General features: G+C 40.4%; 1 protein-coding gene across 12 annotated transcripts in view; it reads left to right on the top strand.

Annotated features, from left to right (window-relative positions):
• The first annotated feature begins 364 nt into the window (after positions 1-364).
• The window catches only part of PPIP5K1 (diphosphoinositol pentakisphosphate kinase 1), a 61,699-nt gene continuing 46,363 nt past the window's right edge, over positions 365-15,700 (top strand). For 11 of the 12 annotated variants that reach the window (XM_053462016.1, XM_053462013.1, XM_053462011.1 and 8 more), the window contains exons 1-8: positions 365-388; positions 10,292-10,751; positions 12,481-12,676; positions 13,346-13,436; positions 13,740-13,825; positions 14,793-14,947; positions 15,190-15,291; positions 15,377-15,538. In XM_053462016.1, the coding sequence (XP_053317991.1) occupies positions 10,596-10,751; positions 12,481-12,676; positions 13,346-13,436; positions 13,740-13,825; positions 14,793-14,947; positions 15,190-15,291; positions 15,377-15,538 (948 nt within the window). In that variant the 5' untranslated portion in view covers positions 365-388; positions 10,292-10,595. Of the gene's footprint in view, positions 389-431; positions 534-10,291; positions 10,752-12,480; positions 12,677-13,345; positions 13,437-13,739; positions 13,826-14,792; positions 14,948-15,189; positions 15,292-15,376; positions 15,539-15,700 lie in introns of those variants that run through there. The other variant, XM_053462005.1, reaches the window with a different exon arrangement.

Raw genomic sequence — 15,700 nt, 5'->3', positions numbered from 1 at the left:
AATTCTGGTAAATGTCTGCATAACTCAAATTGTTTTACGAATCTATAAACACAACGTCACAAATAAAGTTGTTAATAATGATAATTGTGTGCTGCTTTAGTTGCCAGCTATTTCCTTTGCTCCAAAAAACTCCTAGTGTGCAAGCCTCTCTATACCTAACAAGCCGGTACTGCGCATGCGCGCTGCAATCACAGCTACAGGTCTCTTGACTCACACAGAAGCTTCCCCAACCCCCTTTAAAAGAACCGCTCAACTAAACATGCTTGCTTCCGCGGCCTGCCTCCTCTTCCTCCTATTGGGCCAGTCCAGTTGAGGGAAGTTTCCTATTGGTTCCCGCCCCCTTGCCTCCGCTATAGTCGCGGTAGGCTGATCATCGTGGAGGAGGCAGGTCAGTGATGGGAAGCAATGTCCGGTACAAATAGCAATAATTCCGCTAATAATGCAATGGAAGGAGCCTTGTGCTGTCACATTACCGTGTAGAGGAAGCGCGTCTGTCATTATCGTATATTTGGGCAGCCATGCTGTGGCTCTCGGTAATGGAACGTTTACCCCATACTGACAAAACCTCCTTCCCGTGTATGTCATTGAAATGTAATGGGAAAGCTGTGGCACTTGCTGGTCACACGCGTCGGGTTACCTCAGATTGTGTTCATAATGCTTCTGGCTTCTGTGGCTGCTGAACGTTTACTTCTTAGTAATAAACAAGCGGTAATGCAGGGGCTGGCTGGGGGTTTGTATTCAAACATTTTTAGACATGTTCTGCCAGCCTTCAGCTGTATGATTCGTGTGGCATTTTCTTACATTTGTTTCCTGAAAGCCTTAACACAGGTTACAGTAATGTGGCCCTGTTTTGGAAAGTTGGTTAATGAAAACAATATTTTGAAATACACACCCCTTTATATATATATATATAGATATATATATATATATATCTATATATATATATATATATATATATATCCCCACATAAACGCGCACGCATCCATGTGTCTGTCTTGGTGATCCGTATTGCTAATGCTTTGCTAGATGGGATTATATCTATTGTGTGGCTTCCTTTTGGACTTTTGACACAATTCCCTTAGGAGATGCAGGTTCCAGGTCTAAACCGCTTAAAGTTAAAATGTAAACAAATGCCCCATGACCTTTTTTTTTTGTGAAGGGAGTGTACACAAAGTAGATTGTGATTGTAACCGTAGGAAATGTTTTAAGCTCCTGTGCATACGGAAGACACCGGTGTAGTGTTGGACCAGTGGTTTAAATGTATACGTGTGCTGGAAAGTTACGTATATGTGTGTAATGCACACCCGCTAAAAGTATACTAAATGACAGCAGGTAGGAAACGTTCGGCCATCTAGTCTGCATGTTTTTCCTGATGTTAAGACTCAGGCTTTAAGCAGTCCTTGTTCTTTTCTTATATTCACAATAGCTTTATGCCTATCCAATGCATGTTAAACCCCCCCTATCATCTGTTCCTGCTTCTGATGGGAGGCTGTTCCATTTATCTACCACCCTCTGAGTTAAGTAAAACTTATATTACCTGTGACCCTCTGGTTTTAAGCTATGACCTCTTGTTATAGATTTAGCTGCTTGCTCAGCCATTATTCATCAGGACACTTCCACTAGCCACCTTTTCTCTTATAGGAATATTAATAAATGATGCCTTTTTCATGTTCATGACATTGAGCAGGCTAGAACATGTTTCTTTGTTTACTTAGATGTCCACGTATTTCACTTTACTGCCGGGGTAGTAGGTAAGAGCAACAGCCTCCAAGCAGAAGTGGTAAGAGGCTAATAGAGTGAGGGGATTTAAATTTGCCTGGGGTAGGCATATGGTTATCCTGAATTTCAGACGAAAACAAAGACTGATTAAGGCCTGAGTCTTTACATTAAGAAATGTAGACCGGATGGGCCGGAAGGTTTGTATCTGCCCTCAAATTTTATGTGTCTGTTTCTGACGCAGCCAAGTAACATGGAAGCTGTAATCCGTAGTAGAGCTACATTTTCCCAAGCCTGATCTAGACTCTAAGACCAATATTATATATGAGTAATGAATTTGATCTTCAACTAAAGGGTAAGCCTGCTTCTGCCATATCACAATCAAGTTCTTTTAATGATGCAACAGATTGTTGACATTTGGTGTTTTGCGTAACATTTATTTTAATGCGTCCGTTTAAATAAAATCAGTATGTGCAGCCTGCGCTAGTGACAGTCCAAGTGTGATCTAACAAGCCAAAATAGGCTCAGTTATAAGGTCAGGGTGTGAATATGAGATGTAATATTAGACAGGGATATTTCCAAGGAATGGACAGCTGCTTCTTGTTGCACAGAACCATTTATCTTCTAGAACGTGGTAACTTATCTGGTTGTTGTAGTCATCACTGTGAAATGGTTAATTAAATGTTATTTTCTCTTCTTTTGCCCCAAGCTTATTAAGGTGTAACCGAACGTCAAAGGCACTTCATATCAGATATCTGGCAATGGAAAGAAAAAATTAGGATGAGGTAACTGTTCTTTTTAATGCATACAGCAGCTCTAACCCAGGGAAAGTACTTGAGAAAGCATACGCACTGTGTATACAGGCGGATATTGCTGGCAGGGATGGATCAGTTATATTGTATTGTAAAGATATTATTTGTGATGATCCGTGCTGACCCAGTGTAAATTGGGAAGATCACAAAGCCCATTTTGGGTTGTTTTTTGTTTGTTCTGCCTATTCTGCTGAATAGAACACCTTCATCACTAGATATAGCGTTAAAGGCATCTTCCAAGGAGCTGCCATCCTGCCCCAAAGAGCAAGGTGTAAAATCATCCGTGAAGTGTGTGAAGGACTATAGTGCATCATCATCCAGGAATCTGCCGGCATCTCTTTCCTAATGACTAATGGCAGAATAGCAAAAAGTACTTCTCTCTATGCATGTCTAGAGTTTCCAAAACAAAAGTATCTGGAATATCGTTGTATAGTTGGATGAGTAAAAAGTGGAAGCTTTGGTGACATGAGCCCAATTATGTCATGGTTTGGACTTGGCAACTTTCTATTACAAAGCAGAACGTATGGTTCCTTCATTATCAGGTAATTCTGTAGAAGAATGTCAGGCCGTAGGTCCTTCAGATAAGTCATACAACATTGCATTTGAATGGCTGGAATGTCCTTGTTGATTACTAAATGCACAACTTAATTTACAAAATCACAAATTACAAACTGAACTCCAAATGACTGTTCCAGTATTTCTAAGAGTAAATTGGAACTTTTGCTAGATCCAGAACCCTACTATTATTAGTTTTTTTTTTTCTCCCTAGCACGGTATGACCTTACGTGGCATTGTTTTCCTGAGATCTCTCATTTTGGTGACATAGAAAAACCATGATAGGGGCAGTTTAATTCAGGTCTATGCATTTATGCTTCATCATGTGTTATTTGATACAAAGGATGTTAGGTGATACTGGTACCATAGCAACCATGGTATGTTCCTGCCAACCTAACAGATTTTCACCAGTATTGTTGTTTACTCAGTCTCCATCGTTTTTACAGCTCACCAGTTTTTAATTGGGGGTTTTGATATGGTTTGCTGTCTCATCAGGCACCTTATTAAGCTTTCCAAATCCTCGTTACCCTCTCCTGAGGAAATAATCCCATTTATCATCACAATTCTGTATTCTGCTCAGGTACCAATCGTTTTATCTAGTACTACATTTCTTTTACACCAAAAAAACATTATTTGAGTTATTTTCCTATTTTGAGTCTATGTGCAGTTTCTTAATTGGGTTGATCATTTGATATTTGATGGTATCCCTGCTCAGTTTCTTGCATAGTAGATTTCTGCCCTCTAAACCTCCAAGGGGCTTGATCGAGTGAGCCATCTGAACTGTAAAGAAATAGGTTACTGTCTCTGGCAACCCCATGAACAAGAATGTATATAAGTATGCTACTCTGTGAGTACTTTAATATGCATTCAAAACTTATTTGAGGTAGAAGCTGCAGTGGTGTGGTCGCCCTTCTCCGTGGTTCGATGATTCTTGCCGCTGGTTGGCTGCAGTAGCAGGGAAGTGCTTCCATGGAACGGCTAGGATTGCTTTCTGCACAGGATTCTGTATAGATCCTCGCCCGCAGCCTTCACTGCGCCAGCCCTGTAGCAGGCCGGAGGGGAGTATATCACGTGCCCTGGAGTTGTGTCCGGCTTATCACTTCTCCTGCATGGGAAAATAGCTGGGGCGTGGGGAAAGGGGCAAAAATACACCCCAGGCATTTGCAAGAGGGACACCGTGAAAATGTAAACCCTTAATGACAAAGCTCGTACATGTACGGCTCAAAATTCATTGTTTTCAATGGGTTTAGGGACCGCCCGTTGGCCTTAAGGGGTTAGAGGCCCATGCAAGCTATTGTGCTTTGAAGTGCATATGATGGCTAAAGTGTCCCTGTAATCGGTGCTAAGAGTGGTTGAAAGTGCATGGTTTGTGATTTAGTTCCCTAACTAAATTGCAAGTAGCAATCATAGATCGTAGAAAATCTGAAATCGATATTTTGGTATTTGAGGTATACATGAATAGATTTTAACGTACGTTCCAGAGCACTAACGATTTGGAGGATCAGCAGGATGCGTCTAAAGGTATTTTAACACGCCATAGAAAGCTAAAATCCATACCCCACACATGTACATAGAGCAAAACACAGTATACCTATCGCAATTTAACACATTAGGTGCCAACTGTAACTTATAAAGGAAGCCACTATGTTACTCCTACACTATATCCCGCAGGATGTAGTTTTTACAAAAAATTGTTATTAAACAGTAATATATTCACATTGACATCTATAGGTATGGCTTTTCATCCCATCATATATTTCTTTCATACCAATACCTCACACACATATACGTTAATATATATTACTAACGCTAGAAGCTAAACAAATTCATGGAAGTAAACAGACATTAAAGCAAACACCTGCAAACATACGAGTTCTGGGGTATATTGCTTAATAAGCTTCTGCGGTCAAAATTGCTTTTTACTAAAGCCGATTAAACAATCTTTGATCTTATTAGACGTTACTAGGGATATGATATACAGCAGACACTGACCATGAGATGCGGACCCTAGGATGTACATGCACTTGAGCATCTTTTTTGGCTTTGCTCTCTAGGACATGAATTGTTTACTTGTAAGAAGGATTTTAGCCTGCAGTCTTCTATAAAAGTGTACATTTTAGAACGGCCATTGAATCAAGCCCAAGGATTCTTTTGTTTATTTTAGAGACGCAAAATATGGTAAGAAGTGTTAGATATGATAAAAACAGTCCATGTTCGCACAACCAACTGATCAGCTGTGAGATGGCGGAATGACAGACAACTAGGGTGACCACATTTAATTTCCTAATAAATTATTAGGAATCTTTGGAAACCATGTTGATTTCAGATTTAATAATATACATACAATCATTACAGACATGAGTAGATTCAGAGTGTTAACCCCTCTGTTACCACACACTGAGCTTGGTTGCAGGAGGGACTCGGCCTATCAGTAGAGGCTTCTGAACTCTCAGGCAATCAGGAGAGTTGAGAAGTCTCTCCTGATTGGCTGTTGCCTCCTTCACTCCTCAGGTCCCATTGCGAAACTGTCCCGGGCAATCATGGACATGTGGTCACCCTACAGACCACTCTTCACGAAATTCAGAATGTTTTCTCAAAAGTCTTCAGATGTCTTTGCTTATTACAAAGTACTATTTGTAATTTTTAGTATTGGGAGCCCTGGGTGAAAGGGTGTGTGGTATTTTTTCATATTGAAACTTAGAAACAGAAGTTGAATGCAGATAAAAACCATTTAATATAGCCATATTTAATTTTAGATTTAATATAGCCATATTGACCATGCAGTTTTAGACTATGACCTTTAACATTTCTCCTCCTGTACTTTGTAGACTCCCTTTAAGTATTTAAATGTTTCTATCATATATTATTTCTCTCTTCTTCCCTTTAAACTTTACATATTGAGATTCCTTACTCTTTCCTGATATTTTTTATCTTGCAAGCCATTCACCATTTTAGGAGCCCCCTCTCTCTGTCAATATCTTTCTGGAGAAGGGATCCCCAGAACTGTACAGTGGTTGGGTGGGGATTGACCAGAGATCTGTAAAGTGGCAAAACTGCCTCACTTACTTCCTGCTACTAATGGCTCTAGCTATATAACCCAGCACACACTTTTTCGACACTTTATTGCATTGTCTGTTTACCTTTTAAGTCTGCAGTAATAATAATTGCTCTTGAGTCCTTGTTGTCTGTTGTTGCTGACCAGTACCCCCAGTGTTTATATTCTGTCTTGGAATTTTTATCTCACAAGTGCATTATTTTACATTTATCAACGTTAAAACTGCAGCTGTTACACTCTGTACCATTCTTATAATTTACTTTAATAATTTGACTGGTTCTACAAGGAATGTCTACCTTACTATTAATATTACTAATAAAAATATTAAAAAGTTTGGGTCCCAATACTGATGCTTCAGGTACTCTACAAGTAACAAAACCTTCCTCTGAATATACACTATTAACTACCGCTTTCTGTGTCTTGTCACATAACCATTGTGTTATCCATTCAACTATTTTAATATCCAAACTCAAACTCTGCAATTTATTTCCGAGTTTTGTATGAGCGACAATGTAAAACTACTGACACGAGGCTTACTGGTCTGACTACAGGCCGAGACTTCCCTGCTACCTTTTGTTTTTGTTTTTTTTGTGCAGTGGTACTACAATTGTCCACTTCCAATCTTCTGGAACTACTCCTGGCAATAGTGATTGGTTAAATAACTTTGCCAAAGCATTGCATTTGTCTTGAATAATTCCATGTTTACATTTTTTTGTTACCCTGGCTATTTTATCCTCCCTTATTCTTAGCCCTATTACTAGTTCCTAGTTCCTAAATTCCTAAAAGCTTGCTTCTTCAATATATATTTAATGCATCTGTGAAATACCACAGTGGTTTCCTTTTAGTTTCTGTATTACTTACACATTTAGGCAATGTTCTGCTGCCTTTCTTAAATAGTTTCATTTCTCCTGGACGCCGTCTTAAGATGTCCAGACCATCGAAGGCTCAAGTATCTTACCATTTTAGAAATATCCACCTTTCTAAAAATCTAACCCTGTTAGTTTTAGTGTGGTGCAACACAACCTGTGCCCTTTTATTGAACCACTTGATTCATCATCACTGGAGCCAAAACACTCTCATACAGTGACATCTGACATCAAGTTTCCATTTGTAAATATACCATTGGGGTGCACTGGGAGAAGAAGTGTTATATGGTTTTTATTAAAATTATACAGGCACTTTTTTCGTGGTGCAAGTGTTTTTCACAGTTTAAATTGTTTGATTTGGTCTAAAATCTACTGCTGTACTGTGTCCTGGTAATTTGTCAGGCCTTGGGCTGTACACTTTACAACGTTGAAACGTTCTTGTAATGTGTAAAAATGAGCAAAATTATGCACATTAAAGTTATGCTTTTTTCCTCCGTTAACCCTCTTATGACCTTAGGATGTACTATGTCCTTAAAAATTGTCCCAACAACCACGAGCACATTATTATTATTGATCGATTAATATGGTGTCTTAATGTTCAGCAGTTCTAAACGTCCTGAACTTTTTGCATCAGCGCAGAAATTTGAACCTGGATTAATGGTGCTTATTGCGAGCAATGGTACATTACCAGTATTTTGAATATCCAAGCTCCAGAAATATCAGTGCCTGCGGGGGTGACCAGGTGCATTGAAATCGTAGTGAGAAGAGAGAAAAAAAAACAGTTTCTTCCTCTTAAAAACATTACTACCTTTTACTCTGTATTCATACCTAGTAGTAGACTAGTATACGTGGACATTAGTTTCCTGGGCTTTTTCCATTTGAAGCAAAATTTGTTGTCTCATACTCTTTCGCTTTTTCTCACTCTCTCAATGTCCTTCTACCTTCTCTGCCGACTGCTTCTGTGTCCATGTCTGCTTCCCTGCAGCTCCACTTCGCTCTTGCCTCTTCTTGCTCTTCTTTCTTCTTATTTCTTCAGCCTCTTCTCCCCACTATTTGCTCCGTAAACCAGGCCTCCTGGCCAAAATAATGAAGACAGGTTTGAACCCGTTACAAGGTTATTGGAGAAAGAGAAGTGTTTCTGGACCTCTCTTTCTCCATGAATCTGTCTGCTGTAATCTGGCCCCTGCAAAAGGGTGGAGCCACAGAGACAGCCACCCACCCTCTCTCCTGATTGAAAGAATGGGGATGTCCGAAGGCGCCACTCTTTTGCTGAAGTGCCCCGGGAGACCCAAGTTAACAGAACAGATTTCGGGGAGAAGCATTCAAAGAGGTGACAGAGTAAGCGGGGCTGCAGGAAAGGAGACGGGGACACTGAGCCAATTGAAGAGAGAAAAACAACAAAATACGATTGAAAACACCAAGCCATCTGTTTTGTTTTTGTTTGTTTGATTGGGGTCCTTCCTCATTTTCATACATTTATACAAATTAAAGAAATTGGTGAATTGTGTTAAAATTAAAGTTCATAAGATTCTGAATGCACAAGTGTGCCTAGACGTGTCTTCTAATAAAATGTGTCCTCCTACGGAATCACTTGAAATAGGAATGCACAGGAATGTCCTTGTTGCATCTGGTTTGAGGACTGAAGCCAGCAGCGTTGTGTGTACTGTTCCCTCGATGCCCACATACAACACTGGCTTAGATCCTCTGCATAGTTTTTCTCTTGGAAGGATGTGTGTTATTTAATCATAATAATCAAATGTTCCTGCTCTATGTGCATTCAGTATTATAAGAGAGGGTATTTCTCACTGTCATTTACAGATGTTGGTAAAGTAAGACAGACAGAAGTATTTCTGCATCTGGTGTTGAAGGAAAACTAGATTGGTGCAAGCTCAGCACTTTGTGTCCACAACGTACACGCTATACGGCTTGGAGTGATTGCTGAAGCAGCACTCCGTGGAGGGTGGAGCGACCACGTAGAGCTAGGCATAGCTTATCAGGAAGGCAGAACTTTAACTCACCTCTAAGATCACTTTTCTCCTTGAGTTTGTGTTTACAGTCCTCTGGGGAATGAGTGTTTGTTTTTGTGAATAGGTCAGTTTAATCAAGCCCATGGGTGGAATGGCAGTGTCTGGTAAGAGTGAGTACTGAGCATGCTGTCAGATATTTTACCCTTTCCTTGTAATAAGTACAGATTACAGGGACAGGTAACCAACAAGAAGCAATAAGTGTAAGGTCAGATCATGTGCGGGTTCGGTTATTCAGCTCATTCTGCTAATATTTTCCACAGAGATTGTCTAGCATTTCTTAAGTGCTACTTATCGTATTTGCTTTGGTTCACCATTTATTATTTGCAGACACAAAGTGTTGGTAGCCGGTTTAAACCATGCAATGCTTTTGAGTGGTTTGCTCTTCGCTTAAACTGTGTTTGCTAGTGTTTTTCTATATGTTTCCTTTTCCATAGAACTGCTACTAAGGTGTTTATTGTATCAAATCAGAAAAATGACTGATGCTTTTCTTAGCTCTGTGTTGCTTCCCATGAAGCACCCACCGCTTTTTATCAGAAAAGTAATAAAGATATGACCCGAGGCTAACTCACACTGAAACCAAACCGAGTGGCTAGCAAGACCGTCCCTCTAATATTTACCAAGGCACATGCACGAAACAATGAATGACAATGCCGGTGCTTTTACCTGTTCTGTTTGTAGATGACTGCTTCATCCATTATAGGTTGGGGCACGCACCTGTAACATCATACGCTCATGTACACACTAACACCATACACTAATACACACACTATATGCCGACATACACACTCATGCTAATGCCATATTGTAACACATGCACCCACTATCCAACAACAAAAACACAAGCACTGGCTAACGCTATACATTTACAAAATGCACACAGTCTTACACTACGGTACACTCACACTCACATACAATACTCCCCTCTCACCTTGTGGAGACCTGCCGCGCCGCTGCCATCATGAAGCTGCCACCCTACACTTTCGTGCGGAGGTGTGGTGAAGCGAGTGGCATGAGGCGCCCAATGGGGTCACATAAGATGCATTACGTGACCCCGCTGGGCGCCTTAGGGCACCACCTTCACTACGCAGAAAAGCATAACGTATCGGGTTTAGGATAGTCGCATTGGCAAGCTTCTACTCCTTTGTCCTGCAAAACCCCTGGGTTGCAGGAAGTGGTTTCTAGAGGATTCTATTCATTATTGTAAAATGTTTTTTTTCCATCTGGCATATTGAATCAACACTTCTTAATTTTTCTTTTCAGATGCAGTGGATGAATGAACGCTTTATTCAGTTACCTTCAGCTAGCCTTAATGGGACTTTCTTTTCTATGCTTGAATGATTTTTGGGTATGACATTTTAGATACTTGGGACAGACATGTTTCAGTGACATGTATGGCTCACCTGGGGAATTAGAGCATGCCCTCGGCTGTGTCTCCAGGCCACCTTCTCCACTTCCTTGCTGCTGACACCCTGGTACTAAGGTCCTAGTGCGGCCCATCTCCATTCTCCAAATCTCTTTTTTTAACGTGATGATTTCAGCGGGATGTTAGGCTCCATATTTTGTGATGTCATCCTTGACCCCACCCTGCGAGGGCGACAGCTCGACACCCAGATTTTTTGTTGGTGCCCGAGATGATGAGACAGACTTTGTGGAATCAAACATGAATCCAGAAGAGGTTGATTTCTATGAAGAAGAGGAAGATGAAGAGGAAGAAGAGACGGTAAGAGAGCTGCAACCAAATAACCACAACCTTGTTGATATTGATGTACCGCTATACACGATGCTGGGTGGCCAGTTAAAAGCAGCATTATGTTATTAAGCAGAGCTTTCAAAGATGTTTGAATAAACACATATTGTATTAAAAATATGGCCTATGCTGTTGATCTTTATTAATTACGGTAGAGGTCATTTTAGGTTGTAACGTGAATGTGGAAACGGTTGTTTCTGTAATATCACTATAATGCATGCCTTACTAGTGTACTGGTTTTTGCTGGATCGTCCCAGTTCAATGCTCTGTTTCAAGATACCATCCGCGTGCCACAGGAAATAAATGGGACTGCCTATTAAATGTCTCATGGCGTGATGCAGGACGGTGTTGATCAGCATCCTGCGCATGGTGGGCATGCCTTTTAAAAGGGGCCCAGTCACCCTGCGCCAGCAATCCTGTGAATCACATGCAAAATGTCTACAAATGGTATCAGGACTCAATAACTAAAGCCTGCAATCGGCAGTAGTCGAAAGCAGTTTCTGTTTTTAGCTCATTTTATTATTATTGTTTTATATAGCACCATCAGATACCGCAGTGCTGTACAAAGGGCATAACAATTAGTATATAACATACAGAAACAGGTGGGGGGGCTGTGCTCAAATGATTTTACAATCTAGAGATATCTAAAACTATTTTGCTTCTAGTTTTGTAGCGAGAACCTCTTCTTCTGTAATGCGGGTAGCGTTGACACCTTTGAATGTGGATGGCTCACGCATTAGTGTTATAAGAGTAAACCAGAAGGTGGGAAATTCTGTGGAAATGTACAAATTGTAATACCAGATCATCTGGCTTACAAGTAAAATAAACCCTTTTTGAGACAAAAAAAGTGTTAATTGTTCCAGCTGTTTAAAAAAAAAAAAGGGGGGGGCTAGATGAAGCGAATTCTTTGGACTCTGACCTTTGGCTTAGCATGCGGTAAGGAAGACAAGCAAACAGAGAATGTAGTATGCCGCCAAAGTGTTTCCTGCTGGGAGGGACACAAGACATCAATATAAAATCTAATGAACTCTGCTGATCTGGGATATTTTGGGCACTTTCCATGTGATTTAGAGATGGTCAGTAAACAGATTCTCTCTGTTAAGAGGAAATCGGTCCAAAACACATTGTCAGCCCATGTTTATAATAATTCTTTTGAGATTGGGAGTCATTTGCATGTGTGTGACTGCATTACTATGACACTTAATTTATAGAGCACCGGCAGATTGTGTAGGAGGACCCTGCTCAGAAGAGCTTACAATCATACAAATGATACGTTATGGTAGAACAATGCAGTCTTGAATTGGGGTTTGCTAAGGACACAACACAATATTTTGAAAAACCTGTTCTTAGTATTAGATCAGAAATAAACATTTCATTGGGGGGTCCCCTTTTAGCTACAAATACAAGTTGTGTTTTTCTGGGCTCTCTGAAAATGCTACTAGTTTACTTTGCTGCCATCCATCTTTGTAACGCTAGTCAGGCATCAGTACTGGGTATCTCTGCATGTTCATCCAGGCCAGGAGTGCACACTCACAGACAAACTGAGTGGTGACCAGTCTGTTATCCACAGTAGCTTGTGAAACAGACCCGGCAAATGGTAAGAAATTCCCAATGGGAGATATTGAGAAATAATGTGTTGTATATCTATTCTGGTTTTATAATCTAACGTTTGCCTTTTTTTGGGGGCTGGCTTTTCATCTAGCCTCCTGAGCGTCAGATTGTGGTGGGAATCTGCTCCATGACCAAAAAGTCCAAGTCTAAGCCCATGACTCAGATTTTGGAGCGTCTGTGCAAGTTTGAGTACATCACTGTCGTCATTATGTCTGAAGATGTGATCCTCAACGAGCCTGTTGAGAATTGGCCCATATGTGACTGCCTGATATCCTTCCACTCCAAAGGTAGACACTCTCTTGGCCTTCTTCTCTCTGTTGTCACTATATTTTGACAGGTTCTGTTGATTAATGTAACGCAGTTCAGAGATAAAAATCACTTTTGAATAATGAATGACCTCCTGCCTGCAGATCGGCTAAATGAAGTAACTGTAATGTGGTGTATCTGGTAACAGATTATGCCCTGGAGAGTATATGGCTTTTAAACGTTGCCATGGTTTTATCTTTATCTACACCATACACGTGCGCTTTATAGACATGTCATTTTATGTATTTATATACTGTATGTGTCACGTGAACACGTTTTAGACAGACGGTAAGGCTGTGATATTTTGCAATAAATTTTTTTTAGGGGGTATGTCAAATATTAAACCTCTAATAAAAAGGATGTCAAAAAAGAATACAAATAATGAAGAATAAAACAGAGCATACAGCCAGGCTTATGTGTAACTGGTGAAGAAAATATGTGCCATAGCTTTACTTACCGTTTTATCATGCTTTACATCTATCACAGTGGCACGTGCATTCATCATATATTTCACGGAATAGCTTGCTTGCTCTGCAGGACCGTTATTGTATTAAACATGCTTCGGTATTCTCTTTCCCATATCGGAGACAGAGTTAGCATCTTGAAGATATGATTAAATTTTTCTATCATTGCAATGTGTTCTTACGCAGGATTCCCTTTGGATAAAGCCGTGGCCTACGCAAAGCTACGCAATCCATTTCTGATCAACGACTTGAACATGCAGTATTTCATACAAGACAGGTATGTGGGGCTTCTCTTTAAAGGGCTTAGTACACCTTCTAATATTAAATGGCAAAGAGGGATATTAGAGTTAATCAAAGACATAGTGTCAATATTGAAAACACTTCAAATTCATTGTGCAAACTTCTTAGGACTGCATGTTTTTTTGGAGGGTTTTTTTTATGCGCTTATTGGAATATGTGAATTACATAGTTTACAGAAAAACCCATCTGCATCTCAGTCTATTTATACCGTGTTTATACAGAGGATCTTTTTTTAGATTGTGCTGCTAATGCCTTCTTCACACGTTTGCTCTTTCCGTAGGAGGGAAGTGTACCGGATTCTACAGCAGGAAGGGATAGATCTGCCGCGTTATGCTGTGTTGAATCGGGATCCAGATAGACCAGAAGGCAAGACTTATTTCTTGCAGTGGGAGCTTCCGTTGCATATGAACACAAGAACCAAAACCCCTGCCGTACTGCGGTCTTGTGACGTGATTTCACCCTTTTTTGTGCCATCAAGTACAGGCAGCCAATGTCTGACCCAAAGGGGCAGACGGCAGTCATATAGTAATCTTCTATCCAGTAGATGCAGACAGAGCTGGTCCTGTTACATTAAGAATACGCATCACGGCGACTGCAGTCGTAAAGGGCTGGAAACATTTCCGCCTTTGGCAAGGCTGCTCCCTTGATGGCTCAGTAAAGGTCCACGCTAGAGCTGGTGTGGGACCATTGTGGTGTAAATAGTGGTATTTTATGACTGAGCAGTGGCATTAAATTGGAACAAACTTTGTACACAGAGGAGGCAGAGCTGTTTTTAAACCCCTATTCCCCTGGCCTTATATATTTGCTGGCAAGCTATCGTTATTATCTTTTATTTATGGAGCGCCAACAATTTAGGCAGAACTTTTTGCAATACATCTATTCAATGGTTCTGACAAAACTAGAATAAAATAATTAGTTACAGAGGGTCCTGCTCACCAGCTTACCATCTAGATGAACACAATTTGTATATCCTTCCATTAAGATTGTTACTTCACATAGTAATACAGCCAAGATGCATATTTCTGTTTCGTTTTGAACAATGTGTATGGTGGGCTGCGCATTAATCTTTTCGCAATGCCATCTATGAGCACTGAGACAGAGCTAGGAAAACCCAGGTCACTCTGAGTTATATAGACTTATTTTCTCCCTATTTTAAACTTTGAAGTCTTTGGATTACAGGCACTCTACCAATTACTGCACTGAAGCAATGTGTTTCAAAAGCTTTTATAACAGCCAGATGTCACTGACCTGTTTTGTAAATACCAGTTTAAGATTTAAAAAAATGGCTGCATCAATTGCTCATTTTGAGATGTGAGTGTTCTTTACCCCATAGAATGCAGCCTGGTGGAAGGGGAGGACCAAGTAGAAGTGAACGGAGAAATTTTCCCCAAACCCTTTGTGGAGAAGCCTGTCAGTGCTGAAGACCATAATGTTTATATCTATTACCCAACCTCAGCTGGAGGTGGCAGTCAGAGGCTTTTCAGAAAGGTAACAAACTGGATTAGTGCAACATATTGAACATAATCATCACTTTCAACATGCGGTTTAATTCAAGTTCCATATGTACATTCTCATGAACACACGCAAGCTTGTGAAACTGTTTTTCGTTCGGTCATTTGAAGACCTAGCTCTTACGTGGAAGTCTTACATGTCTTCACGCATTTTAAATTGTTGCAATTGACTATTGACAACCCTTGTCTGTTGTGTTCCACATTTTGCCGTCTGTATAGATCGGCAGCCGCAGCAGCGTTTACTCTCCAGAGAGCAGTGTAAGGAAGACTGGCTCTTACATTTATGAAGAGTTCATGCCAACGGATGGTACGGACGTGAAGGTACACATGCACGATATCTACTTGTAGCACCTTAAAACCCTATCTGCGATGGAACGGTAACAAAGCATTGTATTTTATTTGCTAGGTGTACACAGTTGGTCCGGATTATGCCCATGCAGAAGCTCGCAAGTCCCCAGCTTTGGATGGGAAGGTGGAACGTGATAGCGAAGGGAAAGAGATCCGGTATCCTGTCATGCTAACTGCAATGGAGAAGCTGGTTGCCAGAAAGGTCTGCCTTGCATTCAAGGTTAGTGATTCATATTTGATAATGCACTAAAAAGGGCCCTTCATGATACATGTGATTTATTTCTTGGGATGGGTTAATCTAGTTAGATGTATTACCTATAAAAATTTGTTGCATGTTAGAGCATGTTTGCATGTTGCGTTATTTTTGTGAACAACTTTTATT

Source organism: Spea bombifrons, chromosome 4, assembly GCF_027358695.1.
Source record: "Spea bombifrons isolate aSpeBom1 chromosome 4, aSpeBom1.2.pri, whole genome shotgun sequence".
Classification (NCBI taxonomy): domain Eukaryota; kingdom Metazoa; phylum Chordata; class Amphibia; order Anura; family Pelobatidae; genus Spea; species Spea bombifrons.
Note: the sequence above shows the minus strand (reverse complement) of the source record. Positions and strands in the feature narration are given on the sequence as shown.